The sequence below is a fragment of the Pimephales promelas genome, chromosome 4 (genome assembly GCF_988280905.1).
Source record: "Pimephales promelas chromosome 4, fPimPro1.hap1.1, whole genome shotgun sequence".
Classification (NCBI taxonomy): Eukaryota; Metazoa; Chordata; class Actinopteri; order Cypriniformes; family Leuciscidae; genus Pimephales; species Pimephales promelas.
The window spans coordinates 26,018,518-26,046,356 of NC_142772.1; the positions used below are offsets into that span (position 1 = coordinate 26,018,518).

The following is a 27,839-nucleotide window of genomic DNA, read 5'->3' on the forward strand; positions in this document are numbered from 1 at the left end:
AAGTTTGCGGCAGAAACTTTCAGATACGTCCACGAGTTATACACACTCTGGTCTATTATTGTAGGGATGTGTTGCCTTTGGCTTGCTCAGTTGGGGATATTCAAATTAATTAACCAATCAGTAATACCATTGATCAGCTCTACCAAACGAACATTGTTATTATGTTTTGATTGATACTGTGAAGCTGCTCGAAAGCGCTATATAAATATACGTGACTTGACTTGACGTCAAAGTTGCATTTTTTTAAGCCCCTAAACATGACGTGGAACAAAACAAACTGTGACTGGATGCTTTACATGTCAGTCAGACGGCCTCTGGGCGGGCCTTGGCCAATTAAAGCCGCTATGGAGTCCAGACTATGTGAAACTAGCCATTGGCTAATTAAAGACATTTTTAGTTGCTTAGCCTGAAATTTGGTTTCGCATTTAATCGCATTGTAGAGTAAACAAAAAATTGTGTGTAAAAGAAAACATGAAAAATAAATAAAAGAGTTTCAATCTTCATTTGTGCTTTTTGTTTCTCTGTTAAATATGTTCAGTGGCAATTCATCAACCTTTGCTTTGGTTTAGAGCTATACACAAAGCCCAACCTCCTCCCAGAATGAGAGCCTGGCTCAAACTAGTTCCTGTAAAGTGTTTGTGTGGATGTTGCGGTTTAGAGGTGCTGGAGCAATTGGGCCGCCCACATTATGATGGATGAGGGAAGGGTATGGCTGAAGGCGGCTTGCCATAGATCGTTGTAAGGAGGCGTAAACGTGACAAATCATGATGAAGAGTCAAGCTGCACTCTAGGCTGATTCGGTTCCTCTCATTGTTAAACTTTGGGTTTGTCCAGTATCGTTTGAAGGGCATTTGTGTGCACAGGGACAGCTGTTGGGATAGAAGTGTTCTTTTAATGCACTCTGGGATGCGATGGCAGCTGTCTGAATCCAAGAGAGAGTGGCTCTCCCACTAACCAGAGGCAGACATACAGCTTTTCCCCTGCCCTTTAAAAAAAATCATCCCTTTCTTCCCATCCTTTCCTTTTGCCGCAATTTATCACCAGGGTGTCCAATTTCAGATGAGTTGCAGGCTTCTTGGGCAAACGGATGAGCAGTAAATGGATGAATCTTTTTATAAATGAAATTGTCTCACTCTGTCATTTCTTCATCCTGTTTTGTGAGCCTTTTTATCCTTGTGTTCTTGTGAAGCACAGACGTCTGGTATATGAAGAATGCGTGTGATGGGACACTCACTCCCTAGTGGTTTTACATCAGAGTGTGTATGTCATTGTGTGGTTTTACATATGAAATTTTTTTCACTTTATATGGTCTTGCAGGTTTTTTTGGTGGTGGTGGGATGTATGTGAGGTGTTTAGATAACTGCATCCTATTGCATAAGAAAAGCTGATTTTATTGAAACATTTCTCATTTGAATATTGTTTCCAGTGTGCATGAGAAACTCTACAGCAGAATTCACCATGCACCATTAAGACACTAGCCAGATTTCCATGTACCTATTTTTATGTGAATTTTGGCTTATCATCTAAACATGTGTTTTATTTGGAAACACCTAAATGCAAACATTTTCATTTAAAAAAAAAAAAAAGTCTGTTTTTGCCCAAAAGGAAGAAATAAACATAATGGCCAGGGAATAAGAATTTGTTTCCACAACATATTAATTTGTGGCCACATTTCATTTTATTCATTCCCTGTTGTTCTAATTCGTTCCTTTATTTGATTTTAGTTAAATCTATTATTGAATACGCAATACTTGGATGGTAACATAGCTTCTTGCAGAAACATATTAATGTTTATGTGTGCATAGTCTGATTCTTATGAGCTAATTCTTGGAATCATTTCTGATTTCTAACACACACTCATCGCGTTCAGTGTGCTCTCCGTATGTGCATCATCCCCGGCCGTATTCATATGTAAATTTCGGTTAGCTTATTTTGTCCATTTGATCAAGATCTAGATCAAGATCTGGGGGGAAAAAAAACCTACAAACCCCTCCCCTCGAAGAAATCAGGACAGAAGTGGTTGAAAGTGGACTAATGAGACTGATTCAACCCATAATGCAAGTAAATCACTCACAGTGCTGCGTTGTAATAAAATTTTATCATTTGCAGGCGTTTTTAAGCCTTGCCAATTTAAACATTCACGCCCATGAAGACGCGAAAGAAAGCGCAGGCTATTTGAGAAGTTTTGTGTGTTCAGACTGCACGTCCGAACCATACTGAATTGAGCTCTTTCACATAGTATTGTGCTTGAATAGACAATTTCACACAAAAAAAAATGTAAAATTGCCCATCTTGGCGAGTATCCTAGTAAACATAGTCAGTTGTATGTTAAGTGAACCTTAAATAAAATGCATGTTTACAAAATAAGTATATTGGATCTGTGGCTGTGCATTATAATATCTTAAAGTGACACCAGATTAATATTCCTGCTGTTATTTTTTTAATGTTAATCAAACAACAGTCTCACTGCAAAAAAGTCACTCAATGCTCTTGACTGAATAACTTTTGTAATTTTTGTAAGGATTTGTCTATTTAATTTATACAGTGAAGTCTGTGCAGTGTTATTTTAAATTTGATTGCTGATTTCTGTACATAATCTACCTAATGTGTATCTAACTACCGTTAGATCTACTTGAAAAAGCACTGTTCATTTCATGTGCACGTTTGATTATTTATTTTTATTTTATTACAATAAGATTTTATTACAATAAAATGCCAAGACTGTTTACTAGACTTTATTAGTGTTTTAAATTTATATTTTATATTTAAGTAAAGTAGTTCTCATTTGCAACATTCTTGCATTCCATGTAAAAAGTCTGGTGAGGAAAATTGACTAGCCAATGGCGACAGTGTGTCTGTAGGGTTGGGTTTAAAATACCAGGTGTGAATGGATATGTGTCTCCCTCGTCTACTTGTGATCCAATCGACCAAAATACATCTTAAATACAGGTGTAAACAGGGCTTGAGCTATTCTTGAGTTATCATTGAACCACTCAGTCACTGACTAAAAGCGTCACATCCAATTCAAAATTGAGTAATTATTAGTTTTATCATGAACAGTTAAAAAATTACATTAATTTCTGTGACATAACCAAACATGTACAAAAGAATACTAAAAGAATTGTTAAGGAAATTTAGTTGTATGTGTACTTAAAAAAATAAAATGTCATTTCTGCGCCACTAGCATAACCAAACATGCACAAACAAACTACTAAAAGAACTGTTAAGGAATTGAAAGCAGAATTGTTCAATTGTGATTCCAGTTGCTACTATGAAGCAGTTAATGGCTCTGTGTCTGCAGGGTACATCCAATGATTTACAGCTCCCAGATTTACTCCAATATCTAGTGAGTGGCTCTTCCTCATAGCGATCAATCTCTCTTTCCACCTTCTAATATTAGTATGGCATTTAAAGTGAAATCCTTACACTGAATTTGGCAACACAATGAATATGTACAGCCAAATGCAGCTGAACATTTGAGATGCACTGTTTTTGGAATTACATTATGACGAGATGCATGTGGTGCAGCAGTTCTGTTCTGTCTCTCTTCTGGTCTGCTTCCTTTTTCTCTACGTTATTTTTGTTTTTTGACACGTTATGGGGCACACATCCTTGCTCAGGCAGGTCCAGGTATAAATAAAAATGCAGAGAGAATACATCACCTCACTGTAAGTGGTCAACACACACACACGGACACATCCTACATATTGCTTTTCTGGTTGTTTCTTCTATAAATTAAGATATATTACTGAATTCGATACACATCATTTTATTTCTTGCCCTAAAGCTGGCTCTATCCTTCGCATTTTCTCTTTCATGCATATAAACAGTCACGCTTACTCACATTTACTAGTCTGATCATTTCACACGTTTATTCACACCATCGCACACCCACAAATTGCTCAGTTTCTACTGCACTCACACCTTATGTTCAGTGGCTGAATGATCACGAGTAGAAATGTCAGAGGCTCTCTGTCGCTCACACTGCCGTGATTGAATCGCTGGAGGTCACCATGTCGCTTGGCTGTTGGTTTCTTGTAGGTGTTACTACTCTAAATAATACGCTTTGTAGGCGTTCCTACTCTTGATGTCAGTGGTCTTCTAGTCATAAATAAATATGCCGTGATTTGCGCTATATGTATATTAGGTATGCGATGGTATCAAATTTTCACATTAAGATAATTGCTGAAATAATCACACACAATGAACATGACGTACTGGCCCACTGTTGTGCTCCATAATTTAATATCGAGGATTTAAAGTTTGTGGAACGTGTTGCGTCCGGTGACAGCTGAACTGTCCACATCCGATTCACATGGACCGATCGTTGCGCACAGAGTACACTGGCGTTCTCAGCACTTTCAAAATTCGCCAAGTGTTCATTCGCCTCATGGGAGTCGCCGAGTGTTCAGTATTAATCAGTTCAGTATTAATTGGAGAAGTGTCAGTGCTTTATTACTTCATTTGTTTTTGGTTTTAATGGCTTTCTTATTTTCTGTTCCACTGACTCGGGTCCAAATCTCTTCTCCTCATCTTTCAATTTTTTTCTTTCTTTCTTTCTCACTATCACATGCACAGGCTTTTAGCTGCATTTTCTCTGACTGCTAATATCTCTCAAACTGTGTGTCACACACTCTTATATGCTTAAAATTGACTCTGTTTAACCAAAAAAAAAAAAACTTGCAGAATATCTCTCACAGAATAAAAAAAGAGAGCGTGCTGTTTAGGGGATATGCTTAAGTCATCAGTAACGCGCTGACAGCAACATGTCTGCGTGTCCACAATACACACTTACGCAGCTACAGCACAATCTATGCAGGCTGCTATATAAATGAATGCTCTAAATGGGCCTCTGCACTAACGTGAACGTTTATTTACAGGCAGCGTTGCTTTCTCTCTCTCCCTCCTATTGAGCCGTTCTCGTATTCAAGGGTAAAGCTTTTGAAAAAATCTAAATGTGAGCGCTGCCCTCCCCCACCCACCTGATGTCCTCCTCCATAGTCCTCATAAATGATAATCACAATCTCTCCTCCCAGCTCTTCCCCCGAAAAGTAATTTCACTCAATAGCTTTTTGTGTTCCTGGAAAACTGTACATGCAAGCGTACATTGGATTTCTCTTTCTATTGTATGTGTATATTTTAGTGTAATTAGCCTGTGTTTTTCCTGAGCGTAAAGGCCAGTGTAGGCAGATTGTCTGAGCTCCAGAGCTCAGCCCCACCAGAGCCTGATTACAGCTTACCGTAGTCATTTTCTAAATAGCTCACTTCCACTCCACTTTCCTCCCTCTATCCTTTCTTCTCCCACATTCAGCCTCCCATGCACACAAAGAAAGAGAAAAAGCAGTGGAGTCTTTTAGAAAAGTCTTTTATCAGATGCGGTCTGACCCAAACATCCCCAGCCATTGAGAATCCAGACTCACTTTCTCTCTTCCTGTCTTTCTCTCCCTCTTCCAGATAGAGTTTTTCCACCAGCTCTGATATGACAGAGGTGAATTCATGTGTGTTTTCACTTGATTGTAACTTTTGCTCCGCATAGTTATAATTTTATACCAGTCATAAGTATGGGGTCAATAAGATTTTTAGTTTTTTTGAAAATAAGTCTCTTATACTAGAGCCCGACCGATATGGATCTTTGGGGGCCGATGTTATTTATGTGTATATTACAATACAGTAGCAATATAATGTATAATAGTACAGTACCAGTTTTCTATTGATGTGTACAAACTTTTGATGGGTACTGTGTATAGAATACACAGTATAATGAGAATAAATATATAAATGTTTTGCAATGATTACTCAAGTGTGGTGATCAAACACTTGTGTGACAAAGATATGTAATGGAGACAGGATGATATGATAGAATGAGAATGATACATTTGAACTGTAACCAAACTTATTTGCATTGCATATTATATTATATTCTAAACATGTTGCATAATCTTCACTAACGACTTTGTCTTTTAATTTAGTCACGTTATATAAAACATAACTTGTATCAATAAATATATCAAAAGTGTCACCGACAACCTTATTATCTTCTAATTTTAGTCTTAATTCCTCTAATCTCTACCAGTGGAGGAAAAACTCAGATCTTTTTACTAAAGTAAAATTAATAATATCATTATGTAAACATTTTTAATTATATATGTACAGTACTTTTATACTGTTTTAAATTAGTAAGCATAATGTACTAAACGTGAAACGGAGGAGCCAGTGCGTAAACTGCAACTCGTCTCATAAATGAACCGAAACTCAGCGTATAGACCTGAGAAATATAACTATATTGAAATGTCTACTTTTAAACAGAGCAATTCAAATCGAAAGACTGACTGCTCTCTGCTGTAATCTGGATGAAATGTGCATTTCTCTCTGGCGTGTTCACTGAAGATCGCGAGCAGCGTTGTCAACTTTGCAGAGACATTGACTGAAAACATAAGTGAATAAAAAAACATAATTTATTCAATTAATAAACTATCGAAATGTCTCCTTGCTATATTTGATGTATTCACAATCATTACTTTTATGTGCTTTATTGGCATCACCACCCTTACATGCATCTCCGCACCTGCTTTTTTTAAAAAATATTAATTTATAGCCCATTATAAACGCCGATACCGATAGTTAGTTAAATGCCTAATATCGGCCATACTCTATCTTATACTAACCAAGGCTGCATATCAAAAATACAGTAAAACAGTATTGTGAAATTAGTGTTGTCAAAAAACTCGGTACTTCGGTACCAAGTCGGTACTAAAAAAAAAAAAATGTTACGGTACCAGCTTTTCTAGGTACCGAATACCAGGTTCGTCCAGTTCTGTTCTAGACGCGATGTCTGAAACGTGCACAGTTGCGTCCTCTTCATAACGCTGATATGGCTCTCTCTCTGAATCCACTTGTTGAAACGAAAGGAGGAAAGAGCCACATATGGAAATATTTTGGATTAGGCTAATAATGTCACGTTGCCATAAGAGGCCGATTACATGCAAATTCGCAATTTCAAATATAGGCATGATTCAAGCGCGCTCCTAATAAAAACTCGTTGGCGTTGCATAGCAACGACAGACGCCGCGTGAGAGCAAGCGCTTTGGAAAGAATAAGCACGCGCAAAAATATAATTAAAAAACACGCGCGACATGTGAACGTCCTCTAAAGTGCTTTCGGGGTAGTTTTACGAGTACATGAGCACAGTAGTATCTACCCGACACCAGAGTACTATGGTATTAGTATTGTCATTTAATGTCAGTGCCAATTCTAGGCGTATTCTTGCCTTTATAACTCAGCAGGTTTAAAAAGCCTTTTTAAAATTAAATATGAATTCAGTTTTAGATTAATAAAAGGACAGTCAAGTCAAATAAAACATGTTTTATGGTAATGCTACAAAGATACCATTCATAAACATTACTTGGTTATCAACGCATTGAGTGAACAATATATTTTTACAACATTAATTAATGTTTGAAAATGTTATTTATTACAAACACCTGATTGTTAATGTTTGTTCACTTAATTCATTGTGCATTAAATAAATAATGGATTAAAACTTTACAAACAACTTTAAAAATGTGTTCGTGTTTAATATTGTTTATTTTAGGTCATTTTATCTAATCTTTTTCTAAAGTGTTTATAATACAAATGTACAGTTTCCATACTTGTAACCGTGATAAACACTTAAATATATGTAAATTTAAACTAAGCTTTGGTACCGAAATTGGTACCGAGAACCGTGAATTTTAACTGGTATCGGTACCGAATACTGAAATTTTGGTACCGTGACAACACTATGTGAAATATTATTACAGTTTTAAATAACATTAGAATATATATATTTAAATGTATGTGTATATGCAGCCCATTCTCACCCCCAAGGCGTCATTTGGACATGCTTCAATATCTGACGCTTTAGGCGCCCTTTAGCGTCAGTTAGATGACGCCCTAGGATCGCGTGTACCCTACCCCCACCCCACACCTAAACCTAACCGCGTCCTCTGACTGATGCTTTCCTTTAGCGTCGGTCAGATGATGCCGTAGGATCGCGTCATGTAAGTGACGCTAAAGGGCGCCTAAAACGTCAAATATTGAAGCATGGTCAAAGGTGACGCCTTGGGGTGAGAATGCGTTGGTATATGTGTATATATATATATATATATATATATATATATATATAAATGTAAAAATATAATTTATTCCAGTAATGGCATTATTACAATTATCAGAAATCATTTTAATATGCTGATTTACTGCTTAAGAAACATTTCTTATTAATAATGCAAGTTGTGCCGCTGAATATTTTGGTGTAAACAAATTTTGATTTATTTTTTTCCAGGATTCTTTGATGCATTAATGTATCCTTGATGAATAAAATAAGGGACATATAAGATGAATCTATAGGAATACACCTAAAATTGCTACTGATAATTATTTTTATGGAATATTTATGTTTATGTATTTTTAATCATACAAGTGAATTTTCACATCATAGAGTATGAAAAAAATGCTAAAGATTTTAATAGTGTTATTAAATAAATTGTAAATAAATTAAATATAAAATAAATAAATAAATTGTTTTTTTAAAAGTTAAACTGTAGCGTTAGATTACAGCAAAGGTAATCTTCATGTAAAAACAAGGGCAATGACAATGAGCATGCACAATTTCTCATCTCTGTGTGTATAATTTCATCTAGACTGGACACATACAAGCACACATCCAAGCACCGCATGAGAAATCAAAGATTCAGGCTGAGATGAACAGATAGATGAACCATCGTTAGTGAAAAAATCAATTGAAGAAAACGAGGAGAGAAAAATATCGATCACAAGTAAACTTGTTTCGTTCAGTATTGAAATGTATTGATAAAGAGAGTTCAGTGTAATTACAGTTGATTCTTTTACCCAATACTTATGTGTACTTTTTATTTCTGTGCTTAGAGTATTGTTAGCTTAGCACCATGTGTACATTTTATTTCTGTGCTTAGAGTATTGTTAGCTTAGCACCATGTGTACATTTTATTTCTGTGCTTAGAGTATTGTTAGCTTAGCACCATGTGTACATTTTATTTCTGTGCTTAGAGTATTGTTAGCTTAGCACCATGTGTACATTTTATTTCTGTGCTTAGAGTATTGTTAGCTTAGCACCATGTGTACATTTTATTTCTGTGCTTAGAGTAGCTATTGTGCCATTAGCTTAGCAACATGCTAACAACAGACTCTCGAAGTGAGTTGTGTGTCGAGTCTCACATGTGTAACACTATTCGAGTTCTATTCAGTCACTCATAAAGCTTCCTCAGATGGCATCCTATTTAGACAGAAGACACGACACGAGGCAGCTCACTAGCTCAGGTATATCTGATAAAGAGCAAGCATGTTGGTTTCGCACCCTGCTGCGTTGTTAGTGCACTGCCAGGATTTTAATGAGCTGCCATCATGACCTTTCACTAGATACTAACTCTTTATTTCTTGCTCGCTCTCTCTCTCCCTTTTTCTGTCTGGCCTTGTGCTGCCCTGTCAGAGTTGTTTGGTTCATAATTGCTTCTTGTCTAAACTGTTTGTCTGCTTATTCATATATTAATTCACTGTTTCCGTCTGGTGTCAGTGTGCAGTGAGATGATGTAGTACATGTTTGTATGCGTGGTTTCTCACCACAAATCACCAGGCACTATCCATCCCTGTTGCTGATTCAGGAAGGGTGGAATGACTCAAGCTGCCACATGCGGCACCTGGTGTAATACAGCAGTCCCCGCATCATGCCAAAATGCTTCACAACATGACCCAATCACACAGACCATCAGATGATATTTAACATTCAGTGTGCTGTTATAGAGTGCAACAGTTGTGTTCAAGATGTAAAATTCACATTAATTGTCTCCATGATGGGGAGTTGATTTTAAAGAAAAACTTATAAACCTTTAAAGACAGACCTATTTAACAGCAAAAATTAGTTTTGTGTGAAATTCTGTCCCTTACAGTGATAGTGTAGCTTCTGTTGAAGCAATCATCAGTTCCTTATGTCAAAAACTACATCATACCTAGACTAGTTTCACCTTTTTATTTTTTTGTACAAAGTTGGAACTGCCTTAATTCTTCATGATATAGATTCAATATGGTATATTTTGATCAATATTGACATGGTAGCATCATGCAGCTTTCCCGTTCCACTCTCCCGAAATCTAGTGACTGAGAAGTCTATTTGAGTATAGTGAACTCATCGTCATGTTCAAGAAACCAGCTTGAGATGATTTGACCTTTGTGACGTGCCATGTTATCCTGATGGGTTCAGCCATCAGAAGATGGGTACACACACTGTGTCCATAAATGGATGAACATGGTAGTCAGCAACAGTCAAGTAGGCTGTGGCATTTAAACAATGTGGTGGTACATATTCTCAACAAACCCTAAGATGGTTGTGCATGAAAATCCCAGTAGATCAGCATTTTCTGAAATACTCGGACCACAAAATCAAACTTAAAAACCATGCCACCTTCAAAATCACTTAAATCACCTTTCTTTCCCATTCTGACGCTCAGTTTGAACTTCACCAGATCATCTTGACCATGTCTACATTCTTAAATGCATTGAGTTGCTGCTATTTGATTGGCGGAATAGATATTTGCATTAAAGTTGATCATTCTGGGGATGGAGGAGGGTAATTAGCTCTTGAGCAAATCTATAAAGTGGCTGATAATGGATGTTGAATGGATCTTATTTATGGGATTCTGTGATAGGTGTCATATTCGTAGACACCTTGATGTGAGCTTGACTGACGTGACCTGAGAACTTACGCTACACTTGATGTGAAAGTTTGGAATTTAGCAAAGGTCACCTTAAATCACAGCACCTGCATTAGAAGACGAGTAGAGGATGTGAAGGTGAAGAAAGAGAGAGATGAAGTGCCTGAGGCACAGTCAGAGCACTCTGGCTGGTATGTTTGATGTTAAATTGAAGTTCAGATTTCATATTAAGTGTGTTTTGCCTGCTGCTGTACGATTAGTAAGAGTAGCTTGGGTCCGAGAAGGGGTTTTGCTGGTTTGAACACACTCGGTTGACAAAAAAGATGATTAAAGAGAAGGATATTTTGATATTCTGATATTCTAACCTTCACTTGATTAGTTAGTTAGTTGGTTAATTGATGTGAATCCAAAGCTTGCATGGCAAAGTTCTCTGCCATGCAATTCATTTGCTCACATAAATATGTGTGAAATTGCACTCAAACGCACATTTGAATTAATGTTTGGATGTGTTCCTCACAACACACTTGATTAGGCTTGCTGACTTTTAATGAATTCAGTGAAAATGTGTGTGTAAAACTGGCAGATGGTAATTATCTCATTGCTCCTGTTATGTTGGAAAATGATCCAAAACATGTTTGTGAGTCATTTAGTTTTGCACCTTTTCTTAATGCACACCATCCCTTTAAAATCATATCATCGCTTAATTTTAAATCAAAAGACACATCTTTAAATATAGCTGCAAGCAGCAATTGCATACAGCATGGCTGGGAGTGTCAGACCATTTGCAGCAAGGAGCAATACGCTGATTCCACGCAGCCGCCATTTTGAAATGGCTCCGATGGGAATAAAACCGGAAGTGTCGCCTTTATTCATAGGAGAGTCACGAATGCAATGGCGCATTGTTGTGTTTAATGTAGAAATTAGTTATTCTGAAAGTACATATATTTCTTTCATACTTAGACCATATACAGAGAAATTAATTTATAAATGAAATTATTTTTATATATATAATTCAGAACATAAAAAAGCAGGAACAAACTATATACATATCCTATATTGGATATTAACATCCAATTGTGTAATTCGCGGCAGCAGCTTCAGGTTGGTAGTCCAAGGCATTGTTGTCCATCTGTACTTCCGGGGTTCTTCCCACTGGAGCCTCGCTTTCATATTTCAAAATGGCTGCGTATATCAGCATATTAAAGATATTTAAAGATGAATTTAGGCAAATGGTTGAAAAATCATATATTAACTAAAAATATGACTTAATGATTTATCACTTTTGACCAATAGGTGGTGCAGTTATGAAATCAATGCGTTGTGGTAAGAGTGAGGTGACAATGACGTACATACAAAGTTTGGTGTCAAAATGTGAAGGCATTACAGAGATAAAGCCTGAATAGTCATTTGGCTGCATGCCTCAACTTTGATGCTGTGGTATAAACGAAAACGGTTTCGTCTATCATCACGAAATCCATAACTTTTAGTCGGCACGGTCTAGATATGATACGATTCGATTTTGGTGAAAATCGGACCAACGGTCTAGGAGAAGTTCCAAAAAGAAGGTTTTAAAAGAAAATAAAGATGTCGGACAGGATGTTCATCCAAATATGTAATATCTTGGTATCTGTGTTCAAGGAGTGACCCAAGGAATCACAAAGACTAGTGCTATTACAATAGGCAAATGTATTTCAAAGTTATTAGCATTTTTGGAAATTAAATTATAACTTTTGACCAAAAGATGGCGCTGTCTCAATCTTTTGATTACCTTCAGGGAATGGTGCTGGTGGCACACACACACTGAGTTTTGTAATGTTACAGCAATGCATTCGTTAAGTATTCATAGATGCCACAAGTCACGCCAAACAGAACGCCGCCATATTTACGACCGATCTCGCCCCGGGTATGGCCGCCCAAACTGCCCTTTTGAATGAGAGAGAGAGATACCTGGAGAAAATTTAAATTTTAGGCTTAACCCCTGCATAACCCCTCCCTCTAGGCTACAGTGGGGATCGCTTGAAGGCGTTGTGTTTACAACTGGAACAACGAGCGCTTACCAGGATCAACTAAATACTGGATTTTCAAAAGTATAAAGTTCATGGCCCCATTGTTGCAGTAAACTTGTACAATGTTGTGAATGAATAATTGATTAGATGCTCACCGGTGTGTTGTTAGGGACATCGACATTATATTCACACTCCTAAACATGACGCGTAACAAAACAAACTGTGATTGGTTGTGTCACTTGTCAGTCAAAGACCTCTTGGGCGGCCCTTGGCCAAGAAAAGCTGCGATAGAGTCCAGACCTTCTGCCGTCAGTCTTAAGGTCTGGCTACGTGAGACTAGAAGCAAAGTGAATGACATTGACATAGTAGGGGCTTTCACACCTGGTAATTCTAGGAATTTAGTTCTGAGAACGAAATGTTCCCCTAGGCCTAGGGCCATTTTTCTGGTTGCATTCGCCAGTAGGAACTCTGAAGTGACGTAAGCCATGCTTGTTGTTGTGATTTATATTTTGATGGCATGGCAGACTTTTATTTTGATAGCGATGAGAAAGCCAGAACCTGAGCACACAGAGCTCCTATTCTATTATATTAGTTTATAATCTGTTTAAGTCTGTCCTGTCTAATACATTATTAGATACTGTTATACAAAGAAAGTAGACAGTATGAAAAAGTATTGGTTGATCTACAATGTCGCTCGGTGAGCAGAAGTTCATAATCATGTTTTGCTTTAGTTTTTTGAGTAAATAAATAGGCTATAATCATAACCTTTTTTTTAAAATGGCGGGTGCTAATGTTTTGCGTATTTTCGGCCAATCAGCGTACACTTACGTCAGTGGTAGGTCTGATTCTGTTGTTTTATCGTCCTACTCTGAAGTAGCAGCTAATTCAGTTCCCCCAAAATGAGTTCCTAGAACTGAAATCAATCCTAGTTCCTACGGTGCGAACACGTCATAAAGCGGGTACCACCAGTAGTTCTATGAAAAGGTTCCTCCAGTGCGAAAGCCCCTTGTATTCGGCTGGAACTTGATACTGAGGTGCTTACAGTAACATCTAAATTTCTTTTTTTCTCTCTCTTTTTTTCTCTCTATAGTGTGAGGCGGAGTGTTTGGCCCATGTTGCTCTAGGAGTGGGTGTGTGAGTGTGTGTGTGTGTGTGTGTGTGTGTGTGGGTGTGTGTGTGTGTGTGTGTGTGTGTGTGTGTGGGTGGGTGTGTGTGTGGGTGTATGTGAGTGAGTGAGTGTGTGTATGAGATGCTGGCCTGTCTGCCAGGGCCAGGTGATCTCTCCCTTCAGCTCCACCCCCACTCGCAGATGAACACTGGACTTCAGAAATGTAAGTACAGAAACCAAAAAAAAAAAATAGTTCAAATGTTCTATCATCACTCACCAAACTATTTCATTCTTATGTGGAGCATAAATAAGATAAATAAAATAAGCAGAATATTGATGCTGCTCTTTTCCATAAAATGAAGATGATAGGTGACCAGGGAAAGTGAATCAACTAAGCACAATAAACTAGTCCAAAAGAATCATGTGCCATGTTCCAACTCTTGAAGTTATGTGAGTTTTGTGTGACCAGAAGAATTACTACTTGTATTGTGCTTTTTGTCATCTTTTGCTTTAATGTTATGGAAAAGTGCATCTTTCTGGATTCAACAGAAGAAAGTAAGTCAAACAGTTTTGGAAGGACATGAAGGTGAATCAATTAAAGGTCCCCTGACATGAAATTTTCATTTTCTGAGGTTTTTTAACATTAATATGAGTTCCCCTAGACTGTTTTTGGTCCCCTCGTGTCTAGAATTTTCAATTGGTGTAAACCAAGCTTTGGCTATTTTTCTCTTCTCTGCATCCGTCTGCATCTTAGACGCGCTGATCTTGAATCTCCCCTATATAATGTCATACGGAGGAAAGGTTACTCCACTTTCTCTGCTTTGCCCGCCCAGAGAATTTGGCCCGACCATGAGAAAACGAGCTAGGAACAGGAAGTACGAACACGCAGGCGCGATTTTATTTTTTCCTAGAGAAATAGCTTTGAGATTTCAGTTTTTCCTCGAGAGATATCATGGCTTGCAAACGAGCGAAGCATGGCAGTTGCTCAGTGTTCGGATGTACAAATGAACACAAAAGTATTTTTTAGTTCCTTCATCCGAGCCAATGGGTTAATTTTATTTTCTCTGGAAATGCGCCGACTCAACTCCCAAAGTTTTGTATGGTCCAAACAGGCAGGAGACAGGTAAGTTAATCTTTCCCTCAAAATATCAACTTCACATTGTTGAAATGAAATGAATGAAAGTAATCTTATTGATGGATGAAAATAATAGATGAACCAGACAAATATTCTTTCATGTTGATGTTATGTGTCTGTTTTAATACCACAAATTCATACAGGTGTTTTCAAAAATGGCAATTAAGTGCATTGAAGAAATGACTAGATTAATCCAGATCTATAAAAGCAAATAAATGTCTGACGAGAAGCTAAACAGAACCGTGAAAGAAAGGAAATGGAATGAGGGGGGGAGAGAGCAGCGTGTGAGCAAAAGCATATTTGCAGAGACAGATTGTCAAATCCCAGGATTTTTATTAGGGCGGTTTACAAGGACAGACACCTGCTGAACCACACCGCTCACAGAGAGATAGATTGAGGTAGATAAGTGGCATACAGAGGCAGCGAGAAAATGAGAGTCAGACAAACAGAGAAACTGAGTCAGGCGGGGGGGTGGAGGATACATACAGACAGAGTATCTTGCCTTCTCCGTCTGTGGGCAGACATCTTGTCAGATTAGCTCTCCATCAGGATGACAAATTATGCTATGGAGACACGCGGCCTGGGGAGTGCCGATGGCCCGGAGACTGATGAGTCTCACATCGCCTCAGGAAGACCCTCGATCATCAGGCGGCAATTACTGAGAGGGTGAAGACATATCTTTAACTGCAGGGGAGAACAGAAATCACAGAAAAATGGAAGTCGTATTTCTAACTAGTGGGAATGCAGAAAGAGATGGAGTCATGCTACTAACTACAGGAACTACAGGAGGTAGGAAAGAGGTAGGCATATCTCTGTGATGCTTCTCTCAGACAGGTAATGTAAAGCAGATTTTTTTTTTTTAAACAAAACCGCACGACTCAGTAAAGTTAGACCTGTAACTACAGGCCCAGAGTGTTTGTCTCTGAAGCGAGCAACGGTAGAGGATTCATTCATTTGCCTATGAACTGGACTAAAAATCATAATTGAAAATCATGCATTAACAGTCCATATCCAGTCCCTCAATCAGTAAGAAAAAAAAAAGTATCGTCTAACTTATTTGTTTTCATTTCTCTGATGATTCCATTTATTTAATAGTGCATAGCCATGTATTATGGGCAGATACTTCTAAACAATTCATTTATGGCTGTTTTCCAATACATTGGGGCTCAAATGACACAATTTCATTCTATAAACCTCAAAATATGGCTTTTAGTGTCAGTTTTATATTCAAATTGTCCCTTCCATGAAAATAAAATGTAAATGATATAATATTCAAATATTAACTTCAAGGTTGAGCTGAATGAATAATTAAATTTAAAGGGGTCATATAATGGTACTTTTTCAAGTTGATTTTACTGAAATGTGTGTTGGCAGTGGCTGTACAAAACCATCATATAATCATACAAATCTATCAAGTGTTTTTGTTTTAATTTGATGTACAAATTGATACGGTTGCATTGTCCTCAGAAACTCCCGCTGCCATTCTTTCTCCAGAATATACCCTCAACTGTTGTCAAGGCAACACTCCACATGCGTTGTCAAAACGCTCACAGAACAGAGGGGCGGGGTGAGCAAAGCTCATTATCATTTAAAGGCATATGCACTGAAACTGTGTGCTGAAAACAGTTATTTTTGAGAACATATTGAGAATTTTTAATTCAAGTTTAGGTTGCACTTTATTTCGATAGTCACTTTAGACTTTCTAAGTAACTTTTTTAACTACATGTCAACTAACTCTCATTAGAGTATTAGTATATTATAGTAGACTGTCAGTAGACTGTTAGGTTATGGTTTGGTGTTGGGTTAGGAGAATAAGTTTACTTGTAGTGGCCAAATTACTTGTAGTCAGTTGAATGTCTGTTAGCAGATATAAGGTGACAGTCTACTAATACTCTAATGAGAGTTAGTTGACATGTAGTTGAAAAGTTGCTTATAGTTAGTAGAATGTCTAAAGTGGACTATCGAAATAAAGTGTTACCCCTCTTTAAGACCCCTCTAAATTGGATTATGCTTGTCAAATGTTCATTTACATGCTTGTAGCTCATGATAAGTGTTATCTGTGTCTCAGGCTTAGTTTGCAGTAAATTCTACTTCCCATGAACGTGCATTCGGACACATGATGTGTTTTTTTAACCTTTGTATCCGTTCTCATTTAGTGTTTTTAAACCTGTAGCACATCCTGGTTTAAGACAAATTAAATAGTATCGCAATTTAAAAAAAATTATATAATTATATTTAAAATTAATATTTTGTTATTACTATAGTAATAATAGCCCTACAAACGAGTACAGCAAACCTTGAAGCTCTAATTAAAGTTACATTTTATATGAAATATCACAATTGTTTTGGGTTTTTTTTTTTTTTTTATCATTTAGCTCTACCTGAACATCATTGTGTCTCACCCATATGATAATTTAATTTTTTTTTTTTTAATTTAGTAAATGACAGCATTTTTGGTTAACATTATCCAGTTTCCCCCCCAACTTCCAAACTGAAAAATTCAGAGAAGCCTCAGCTGTTTAAAGCACTTAAAATCATGCAATGTAATGATGCATATGCTGGTTTAAACGTCCCATGGCATGTCATTAAGTACCCTTTCAAATTCATGTGCTCCCTGTTGTGGTCCAGATGTTATTGGAGCACATCTGGCTCTGGCACAGTTTCCCCTTAGGGAACTCGAGAGACGCAGGAAGAGCTAGAATATACCTTGGAATGCAGGAATGCAAGCCATGAAAATACATTGGGGCAAAAAAAAAGACAGTCTTTTGTCTAAATAGAGGATGGTTTCTTTTGCTTTTCTCTCTCTGAACTCTTTCAAAGGGAGCTGAAAAGAAGGTGAAATGAGCGGGGAGGAAGAGATGGCTTTAGAAAAGAAGAGATGAATAGAAGGAAGCTTTGCTTCTCCAGGTGGAATAACCCTATATAAGACAATATAAGAACACCCACTCAGATCAGCAGTCTCATGGATTAAAGAGAGTTTAAAAGTGTGTGTGTGATGTCTGTGCTGAGGGTAAAAAGGCAGTTGGGAGATGTGTATGGTATGCTTAGACAGAAAAGGCTGACAATAGCTGTGTAACAACCCTGTGTGTCTGTAATGGCGCTCCTGGGGTTTGGCTGATTACTGTGATCCTCAAATCGCTGCTGCTGATGAGAGAGAGAGGGGTGGGGAGGAGGAGAGGGGAAGGAGGGGACGGGGTAGTTCAAAAAAGAAAAGAAAAAAAATCTTCTGAATACAAAACACAAAAGCAAATGTTTAGAATAATGTCCAAGTTGCTTTTTACTCTGCCGTTCAAAAGTTTAGGGTCAGTCAGTACTATTTTGACAAATGTTTTTTTAAGAAATCTCTGATGCTTACCAAGGCTGTATTTGGTCAAAGCAGTTATATTGAAGAAAGAAAAAAAAATCTCTTTAAAATAACTTTTGGTTAAACTTTCTTTTAAGGTGTCTTTGTCACACTGTAATTATGCAACGTGATCTCATGAGAATATTATACGTGCAAGTACTGAGTGATATTAACCAAATACTAGGGCTGTGCAAAGATTTATTGCGATTAATCGCATCCAAAATAAAAGTGTGTGTTTGTTTACATATTATATTTGTGTGTGCTGTGTATAATTATTTTGTATATATAAATACACACAAAAAACACAAACTTTTATTTGGGATGCGATTAATTAATCGCGATTAATCGCAATTAATCTTTGCACAACCCTAGTAAATACATATATGTACTATTAAATAGGGTTACGATTAGGGTTTGGTTTAGGGTTAGATGTAAATAAGCATAATTTATAGTTAGTACTCTAGTAATTGCATGTAACATCAATAGGGGAACTGGCCTCAAACATTTTAAAGGTATTGTACATGCAAAATTATGAATAAACATTAGAAGCATTAAACATACACACACCTTGAGAAAAATTGTAGTCTGACTACAATGTTACATGCTACCTAAAGCTAGCTAAGACATTACTGGCAGAACATTCATTTATAAGTGGACTATCTCTTTAATTAAAAATCCCAAAAAGAAGTTTAGCAGATCTGGCACTGAGCTCTAGAGATGTTAAAGTCCCTTGAGACAGTGCACGTTTAAATGTCACCTGATCGCTTTCCTCTGCCCTCCTCTCCTGTACTCAGAATGGATTGCATGACTGCTGACCTGTATGTTGTTGTCTAATCCTAACACGATTGACTCCTCATTATCGCCGGCCAGCCTCCCCCTGGGATGTCACTCAACAGGGGAGAAAGGCAAAGACAGAGAAAGATGCGGTGGAAATAGAGAGAGCGCACCCTCGTGAGTTATTAACATAATGACTGTCCTCTTCCTCGCTCCTTGATCTAGTCCTGCGGTGGTTCGTTTATTGAGCCCAGCGTGGCTCTTCCTCCTCCATCTCTTCCTCCGATTCTCCTCATTCTCTCCTTTTAGGCGGGGAGCAAATGTGGGCTGCCGGTGAAGGCAGCTGACATGGCCTGAGATTGGCAGGAAAGCTATTTAGCTGAGAAATGTCAGGGGCCATTTTGTTTTGTCAACAGCCCACATAGAGGGAGAGGGAGAGACAGAAAGACAGATGAGATGAGTGAATGGCAGGGCTTCTGAATGTTGTGTGAGGTGTTGGAGGATGTAGTTGACAATTGTGATTCCTACTCTGCACAAAAACAAAATTCACAACAAGCTGAATGTTATTAACAAGGACAGATACCAGAACAGATGTGTGTCTGTTGATGTATGTGTTTGCCAGTTAGGATAAGTTAGCATGTATGAAGCATGCTTGCACAGACTTGTGCCCATAGTATTCCATAAAGCTGAACAGAATTTCTGTTCAGTTTAAACGCCCTTCATTCACAAAGACTTACACATCTCCCACCCCTCACATGTTCACTTATTCAGTTCTTGATTATTCTTTTAGCTACGGATAAGTGTGTATTACTCTCTGCCCTTTTTAAGCTGTATTTTGTTATTTATGAACCACTGGTGACACCCAATGAAACTGTAAAACATAATAACTGTTTTCATAACAGGAATGTCTACCAAAACAATGTCAATGTCACCTCTGACTCCCATTGTTCAGATTTTTTCAAATGTTTTTGAAATAGTTTCTAATGGCTGCATATAATTTTTCAAAAATAAAGTAAGAACTGTATTGTGGAATACTTTTCGACTATTTGAATAGAAAGTTTATAGAAAATTTATAGAAAAACAGCATTTATTTTAAATATTTGTTGTAACAATGCAAGTCTTCATTGTTACTTTTGAAACTACTGACCCCAACATTTTGAAAGGTAGTGTATACTTTACTGTGTATTTTTATTGTATATTGGAGCATATTATCATTCTTCCTTGGATGTTGTGTGGAAAACATGCTGTAATTATTTTTTACTTGATTTTTACAGGGTTTTAGTTCTTCTATATAGTTCTTCAGGAGTATTTGTTAGGAAGTAGAGGTTTAATGGTTCTCAGTAAATAATTGATCTGTACTGTTTATCCGTATTAATCACTGAGCAACACTGTGGTTCCTATGTTGTGTTTATTTGAGCTTTTACGCATATTACACATTAGAACGTTGTTGCTGTTCACGGTCAGGGACTTTATTCCTAACTTCATGAAAGTTGCACTAATACTTTTTTTTGTAGCCTGTCAGCCTCTCGTACCTTATTGCTTTCATAATATGGTTTATTGAAAATAACAATGCGTAAAGCAGACAGACCCAGTTAGGCTAATGTATGTTTCCATTGATGGAATGAGTGACGTATGCTCTGATATGCCCGCTCATTTACATTTACTGTCAGCATGCCCACCCTGGCGAGTGTCCTAGCAAACATAGTTGGTTGGGGTTTTAAGTCAACGCCAACAGTCGAGAAAAACAATTTGTGTACGCACAGTACCCTAATAATATTCCTGCTGTCTGTTGTTTAATAAACATTCAAAACACAAGGAAATCACTCGCTCCTCTTGACTGAATAGCTTTTGTAACTTTAAAAAGAATTAGATGCCTGAAAAACACTGATTATTTTATTTGTACATTTGCTTTATTGTATTATTTATTTGTGTTGTTGCTTGTAGTTTGATTATTCTTTTTTTGTTATTTTTTTTATTTGGAATGACTTCTTTTTCCCCTGAACATATAGCACATACCAAACCATACCGAAACAGTGACCCTAAAAGCATGATAAAAACCGAGCTGTGAGTAATTTGAACCGTTACACCCTAGTGTAGGGGGTTTGATCAGTGTTTGGGGTGTTTGTTGGGGCAGTGTGAGCTGTGAGCAGTGACTGAATCAGCACAGGCTGTTCATCCTCTCACTGGGGATGAGGGGGCCATGAACATGTAGAAATGCATGCTAATACTGTGCGTGTGTGTGTGTGTGTGTGTGTGTGTGTGTGTTGAACTCCATATCAGTGTGAGCAAGGGAAGTGCAGGTGGGTGCACATCAGAAGTCTCTCCCTGTCTATCTCTCTTTTCTCCTCTCCCCTCAAGTGATGAAAGCTTGTTTTATACAAAGACCCCTTTCAGCAGGGAGACAGCAGCCTCACAGAGAGCACTTATCATCCCTCGCTTCCTTTGTTTTTTCTATCTGTCTCTCATCCGCTCTCCTCTATTCTCAACCCATCGGATCAGAGATGTGCTGGCAGGTGAGGATGTCACTATCTGGAAAAGCAGCATTGTATCAAGGAAAGAGCTTGTATTGTGAGCGCAGACCTGCAGACTTCTGAATGTAAAACCAGTTAAATAATTCAGCTCATTAATGTTTTTTTTTTTTCCTTTTAAGTTCACCTTTAAAGTCATTACTGTGATCCTGAAGAGAAGAACAGATGTTTGTGAAAAAGAGATAGAAAAGCTCACCAATTAGCCGGCTTATTTAGAGCGCAGAGCATGTGAGGCTAAGATGCTTACCACACTACACGCAGATATGCATGGTTGCTTTCTTTTGGGGGTCTGGGCAAGACAGGTTGTTAAATATAACAAAGGTAGATTAAAGTTATTTTGTGTGTGTGTGTGTGTGTGTGTGTTATTGTATATATTGTTTATGAGAACACAAATGTGTATAATGACATGGGTTTTATTACAATGTTATGAGGAAACTTCTCGTATGTTTGTGTGTGTGTGTGTGTGTGTGTGGCATTCACACCATGGTATTCAAGAAGAATGTTATGTTTGGAGTGATGGAGAGGAAGTGAGATAGCTAACATTCACCTATATTTTTGGCATGGGATACTCCACCCAAAAATTAAAATTCTATCATCATTTACTCACCCTCAAGTTGTTGCAAACCTGTATGAGTTTCTTTCTTCTGCTGAAAACAAAGGAATATATTTTGAAGAACGATTGGAACCAAACAGTTGAGGGGCACCATTGATTTCCATAGTATTTTTTTTCTACAAAAAACAAGAACAACTGTTTGGACTGGTGTACATTACACACAAATGTTTGGTTTCAATCGTTCTTCAAAATATCTTGCTTTGTGTTCATCAGAAGAAAGAAACTCATACAGGTTTGCAACAACGTGAGGGTTAGTAAATGATGACAGAATTTCGGTTTTTGGGTGGAGTATCCCTTTAACTCCAAACACTCACTTAAGGTTTTGAAATACGTTGCAGCTATCAAGATCATGAGAAACAAATTTAGTTAAATGTGTCCATAATGTACACCACAGGTCAAAAGTTTGTGGTTGGTAATATTTTAAAGTGTTTTTTTTTTATTTTATTAATGTCTCTTATGCTCACCAAGGATGCATTTATTAATCAAACAGTAAAAACAGTCATATTTTGAAATATTATTATTACACTTGATAATTTTAAATGTCATTTATACCCATGATGGCAAAGCTGAACTTTCTTCATCATTACTCCAGTCTTCAGTGTCATGTGATCCTTCAGGAATCATTCTAATATGTTGATTTGGTGCTCCCTTAATATTTTTGGGGAAACTCTGATCATTTTTGTTCAAGACTCTTTAAATATACATTTTATAAGAACAGCATTTATTAGAAATGGGAACAAAAAACATTTCTTTACTGTCCCTTTTGATGTTTCCCTGCTAAATAAAAGGATACATTTTTTTTAGGAAAAAAAAACTGACCCCTAAACTTTTGAATGGGATTGTATGTGTGAAATTAAGCTGTGCCAATGCAGTTTCTGTGGGCAACATGGCCTCTTTCTCCCTTTTTTTTTTGTACAGAATTTGTGATTTGAGCTCACGTTTGTGAAGTGAGAATATCTCTGATCCTCTCCATAGTTTCCATTCTCTCATGTGCCCAGTTGTGTGAACTAAATGGACAGGTTACAAAGAGGCATTATGTGTTTTTCTTCTTTCTTTTCGTCCCTTATACATATAGGGGACACTCCACAAAGGATGAGATCTGCTCAGTATCCAACCCCTGCGGAATTGGATGCCTATGCTAAAAAGGTTGCCAACAATCCACTCACCATCAAGATCTTCCCCAACAGCGTCAAGGTCCCTCAGCGAAACCACATTCGTCGTACAGTCAACGGACTTGACACAGCTGGCCCCCGATACAGTCCCTACCCTTCTTCTCAGACCACTGCCAAGACTGGTCTCCTTGCCATCGTCAAAGTGCCCCTCGTCAAGGGTATCATCAAGGACTTCAACGGCACACGGGCACGTCTGCACCCAGAGGTGATCATGAACGCCGCCGGTGGCCCTTATGCAGCCACCTCGGCCAGCACTTTAAACCTGCACCACCTGTCGCAGGGTCCTCCAAGAGGGTCCCAGAATCCGCAGGGACTTCCTCAACACCCTCAGAATCTCCAGACTTTGCAGCAGCCTGGGCCTCCACACCAAGGACTTGGACACAGACCTCCTCCCTCCATGCCACAACAGCTCCAGGGCCTTCCGAGGCCGCAAAATCTGTCCCACGCAGCTTCTTTGGGCCACCCTGGCACCCACCCACCTCCAGCCATCCTGCTTCCTCAGCAGCATCTACAAAACCCCTCTGCAAGCTTGCAGGTGGGTGCTCGGAAGGTACCGGTTGCAGACGCCCCTCCTAACGTGACTGTTTCTACCTCAACCATTCCATTGTCCATGGCCGCAGGGCTCCACCAGGACCGTCAGGCGGACTTAAACAGCATAGTGCATCAGATAAGCCAGTTCTGCCATGCTAGGGCTCAGGGTGCCGGTGCTACGTCGATGTGTGAAGGACAGATCGCCAACCCCAGTCCCATTAACCGAAATCTACTCATCAACGCCAGTTCTCGAGTCTCGGTGCATGCGGGAAACCCTAGTGCACTCGCTCCTGGTCTCATGCACCCATCCTGTGCTATTGGACCTCCTGATAAAGTAACTGCTTCTGCGCCGGTGAGTGCAATGCCTCCGCATAACATGGCTGCAATGAACCACATGTATCACAGCGATATGAAACAACAGCAGCACCTACAGCATCAAAGCCATCAACCTCAGCGAAATCCCCAGCATCCACAGATGAGGTCCTGGACTCAGCATCAGCTTGCTCACCTTCAGCACATTTCCGAAGGGGGCGGACACCCCTGCAAACCGCAGAGTCGTACCTATCCCCCAGAGATGGGCATGGGGCAGCCTTATGCCATGAAACCCTCCAGCCCTTCGTCGCCACTTGCCAACAACCACAGCAGCAATGCAATGCCACCAGGCGCAGTGACGCACTACACCAACGGGCAGTACTACCACCAGCCGCCAGTGTGGGGTAGTATTCTTCCCACACCCAACAGTGACAGCTCTGGCTCACAGGACCTCCCTTTGCCCTTCCATGGCACTGGCACGGGCAATACCAACCCCACCCCGGGGATGGACCCCGTGGGAGGAGCGGCCCATTATCGATTAGTAGGGGGTGCCTTAATAGGGCAGACTAATCTGATGCAAACAGCAGATTGCATGGGAGGGGACTTCCAGACGCCCTGCTTCCGAGATCAGAATCTCATCCTGATGGGGAAGATGCACAGGCCACCCCCTATGGGCCGGGTAGTGGTCCCCCCCTCCGAGGCGCAAGGCCAGCACCCAGGGTACAGATAAGCTTCAGCTCACAAGCCTCAGACACAGTCTCTCCTCAGTGAAGTCAGCCACACACGTGCGTGTCCTCGACATCTTCTGTTAGTCTTAATAAAATTTCATTACGAGAGGAACTACATGAGCTCAAAATCTCAAGGATGATTGTTGATGAAAACAAAGAAAAAAAATAAGAATTTAAACATGTCTAACTAATGAAGAGCAGTGTTTTGTGTGTTTAATCTTGCAAGTGATCAATTTATTTTCTTTTAACAAGTGCTTTTTGAGGCACTAAAGGGAACTTAGTTTAGGTTTTTTCCAAACTTGAATTCTGTCTATCTCTCCTAGTACCTGGATCTCAAGTGCTCCTGGGTTATTTATGACCATCTTTCTTGTGTTAGTGCTTACATTATTAAAAGTGTCTGTGCATTGGACAAGCAACTTGCTTTCATTTGAGAGATCTTTGTTTCAAGCCTGTCTACTAACATCAAGATGGCTGACAGGCTCAGAGCACTTCCCTCTTCAGCATGACACATTCTTTGTCCTTTATTTCTTTTTTCAGTGTCTGAACTATATGGAAAAACGCCAATCACTGGTCCCTTCAGACTGTTCCTTGGTCATGTGTTCCTTTACATCAAGCACCCCTGTTTCTTTATTTTTAGAAAGAAAATGTATTTGTGATGGGCTTTCTGGATTTATGTGTAAAATGGGAACTGCTTTAAGCTTGTGAAAGGTTGAAACATCACCTCATTTTGCTGGACACAACAGGAAACTTAAAAGACAGGAACCGCATACAATATGTATCACGCCTCTTTTAGTGATGCAACAAATCAGGTGTCATTTGCATTCTGAGTCACTAATGTGAGTGAAGTTTTGTATAATGATCGTGACAAATTCTCTCTTTTCTCTGTAAAGCTGTAAAGGCCAAAGGAGAATAGCTACAGAGGTTTCAATGTTAAATCTGTGCCATTTTCGTTTAACCTAATCATTATACTCCTTTTATTTCCTAACATATGAGAAACTACTACTTGAATTGTATAGATGAGTTGTGCAGTTTCAGGTGGGTCAAATGTGGTATAGCTGTGTAAGTGGGTTTGAAGGACTAAACATACTACTGAAGATGGTGTCTGTAGGCTTGTTACTAATATTATGATGTAGAAACTATGTACCAAATCAAGGGGTTTATGATCCTGCTTTTTCTAATTCATCCTTTATAATAACATAAAGTAGGAATTGCTACTGATTCTTTTGTGAAGTGTGCTTGAATTGACCAAATTGATCACTTGCAAGATCATTTGTGGTTAAATTAAGGAGGACTTTTTAAAAGAAAAAAGTCACAACAGTGAAATGGCAGTTGGATTGCTTATTTTATTGTACACTGGCTTATCTACTGTACTGCTGTATCTTTAAAGAAGTGTAATAACTGTGTATGAATGCGGCTGCATATGGATATGGGTTCACGGACTTGGTGTGCATGTGAAGAGCGCAGGTGTGTATGGGTGTGCGTGTGTGCCGGTGGGTCAGTTTGTCTTGACTCGCGGTTGGTTTGCCTCCCCTTAACAGCCCTCATGAAGCCTTAAGTATTTGGTCCTTGGACTTTCCTTTGACAACAAGCATGATTATAATAAAGGTATAATGAATTCTGATTTCGAAAAATAGACTATAAAGGAACAGCATTTTTCCTTGTTTATTTTTATTAACTTGAGCTTTTGTTGAATAGAAAAGCAATTCTTTAGAATTACTTTATAATGTAAACGAAGAAATAAAGAATATTTTATCGTCATTATGTTTTATAGCTGTGTGTAGTTCTGGGCTGTAACAAAATCTTTTTATTCCATGTTTCAAAGCTTCAGTTTTGCAATTTGTGCTATTTATAATTCTGAACTAGATTGTTTTTCTCATTATTTAAATCCTTTTTTTTTTCTTTTGCAATTGCTGTGAAATGGAGGAAGCTTCTAGAAGCCTTTCTCATATCTGTCACTCTGTGGCTGTTGATTGAATGCGTGGGAAGAATCTGAAGAGTGCGAGAGTTGTGCTACTCTTTTTTTGTAATATTGTAATAATAAAATAAAGTTCTAATTTATGCTTTCAAGTATGACTCCATTTCATTTATTGATTGTCTAAAAGCTGTTTTTTCTTCTTTAAATCTTCAACCTTGAACTGGTCTTAAATGTTCACAAACCCTCATCCAGTCTTCAAGGACAGTGACCTGTTTTAAGACACTGTCTTCTCAATCAGTGTCTGCTCATCAGGCTTTAATATATGATCTGATTTCATGTAGCTATTGCAGGAAATGCAGACCATCCCACACTAAAAACAGGAAGGCAAACAAAATGAATTAGCTGATCTTGTCACAAAATCGTGTTGTTTTGGCGATGGAGTGAATGGAGCAGTAGTCCTCTCTCTTGCAGTACATATAGCCTACAAGTAATACAAACCAAATGAACATTTGCTGCTCTCACTTCTAACGATGAAGAGATTCTAAGGCATTGTCCTCACAACTTATGCATTGCAGGCTTAAGTCAGTTCTGGTAACAAAGGTCTGCTAATTGCTACACCGCCAATATAGCCTATTGCTAAAAAAATAAACAATGACAAATTTCAAGATGGGTTGTAGTCCACTGAATTATACTCACATTTTATTTGTAGGCCTATGCTATTGTTCGCAATACAAATTATTAACAACATAAGCGAATACATCCATTAACAGTTATATGTAAAACTACATTTATTCATTTTTGGGAATACTTTAAATGGTGTGTGTGTGTGTGTGTGTGTGTGTGTGAGAGAGAGAGAGAGAGAGAGAGAGAGAGAGAGAGAGAGAGAGAGAGAGAGAGAGAGAGAGAGAGAGAGAAAGAGAGAGAGAGAGAGAGGGAGAGAGTGAACACTG

At 38.5% G+C, this 27,839-nt stretch overlaps 1 protein-coding gene across 3 annotated transcripts in view; it reads left to right on the forward strand.

The window, feature by feature from the left end:
* The window catches only part of fam222ba (family with sequence similarity 222 member Ba), a 51,567-nt gene extending 24,526 nt beyond the window's left edge, over window positions 1-27,041 (forward strand). For 2 of the 3 annotated variants that reach the window (XM_039650051.2, XM_039650050.2), the window contains exons 2-3: window positions 13,821-14,061; window positions 23,307-27,041. In XM_039650051.2, coding sequence (XP_039505985.1) covers window positions 13,980-14,061; window positions 23,307-24,976 — 1,752 coding nt within the window. In that variant the 5' untranslated portion in view covers window positions 13,821-13,979 and the 3' untranslated portion in view covers window positions 24,977-27,041. The remainder of the gene's footprint in view (window positions 1-13,820; window positions 14,062-23,306) is intronic. The other variant, XM_089130169.1, reaches the window with a different exon arrangement.
* Window positions 27,042-27,839: the final 798 nt, after the last annotated feature.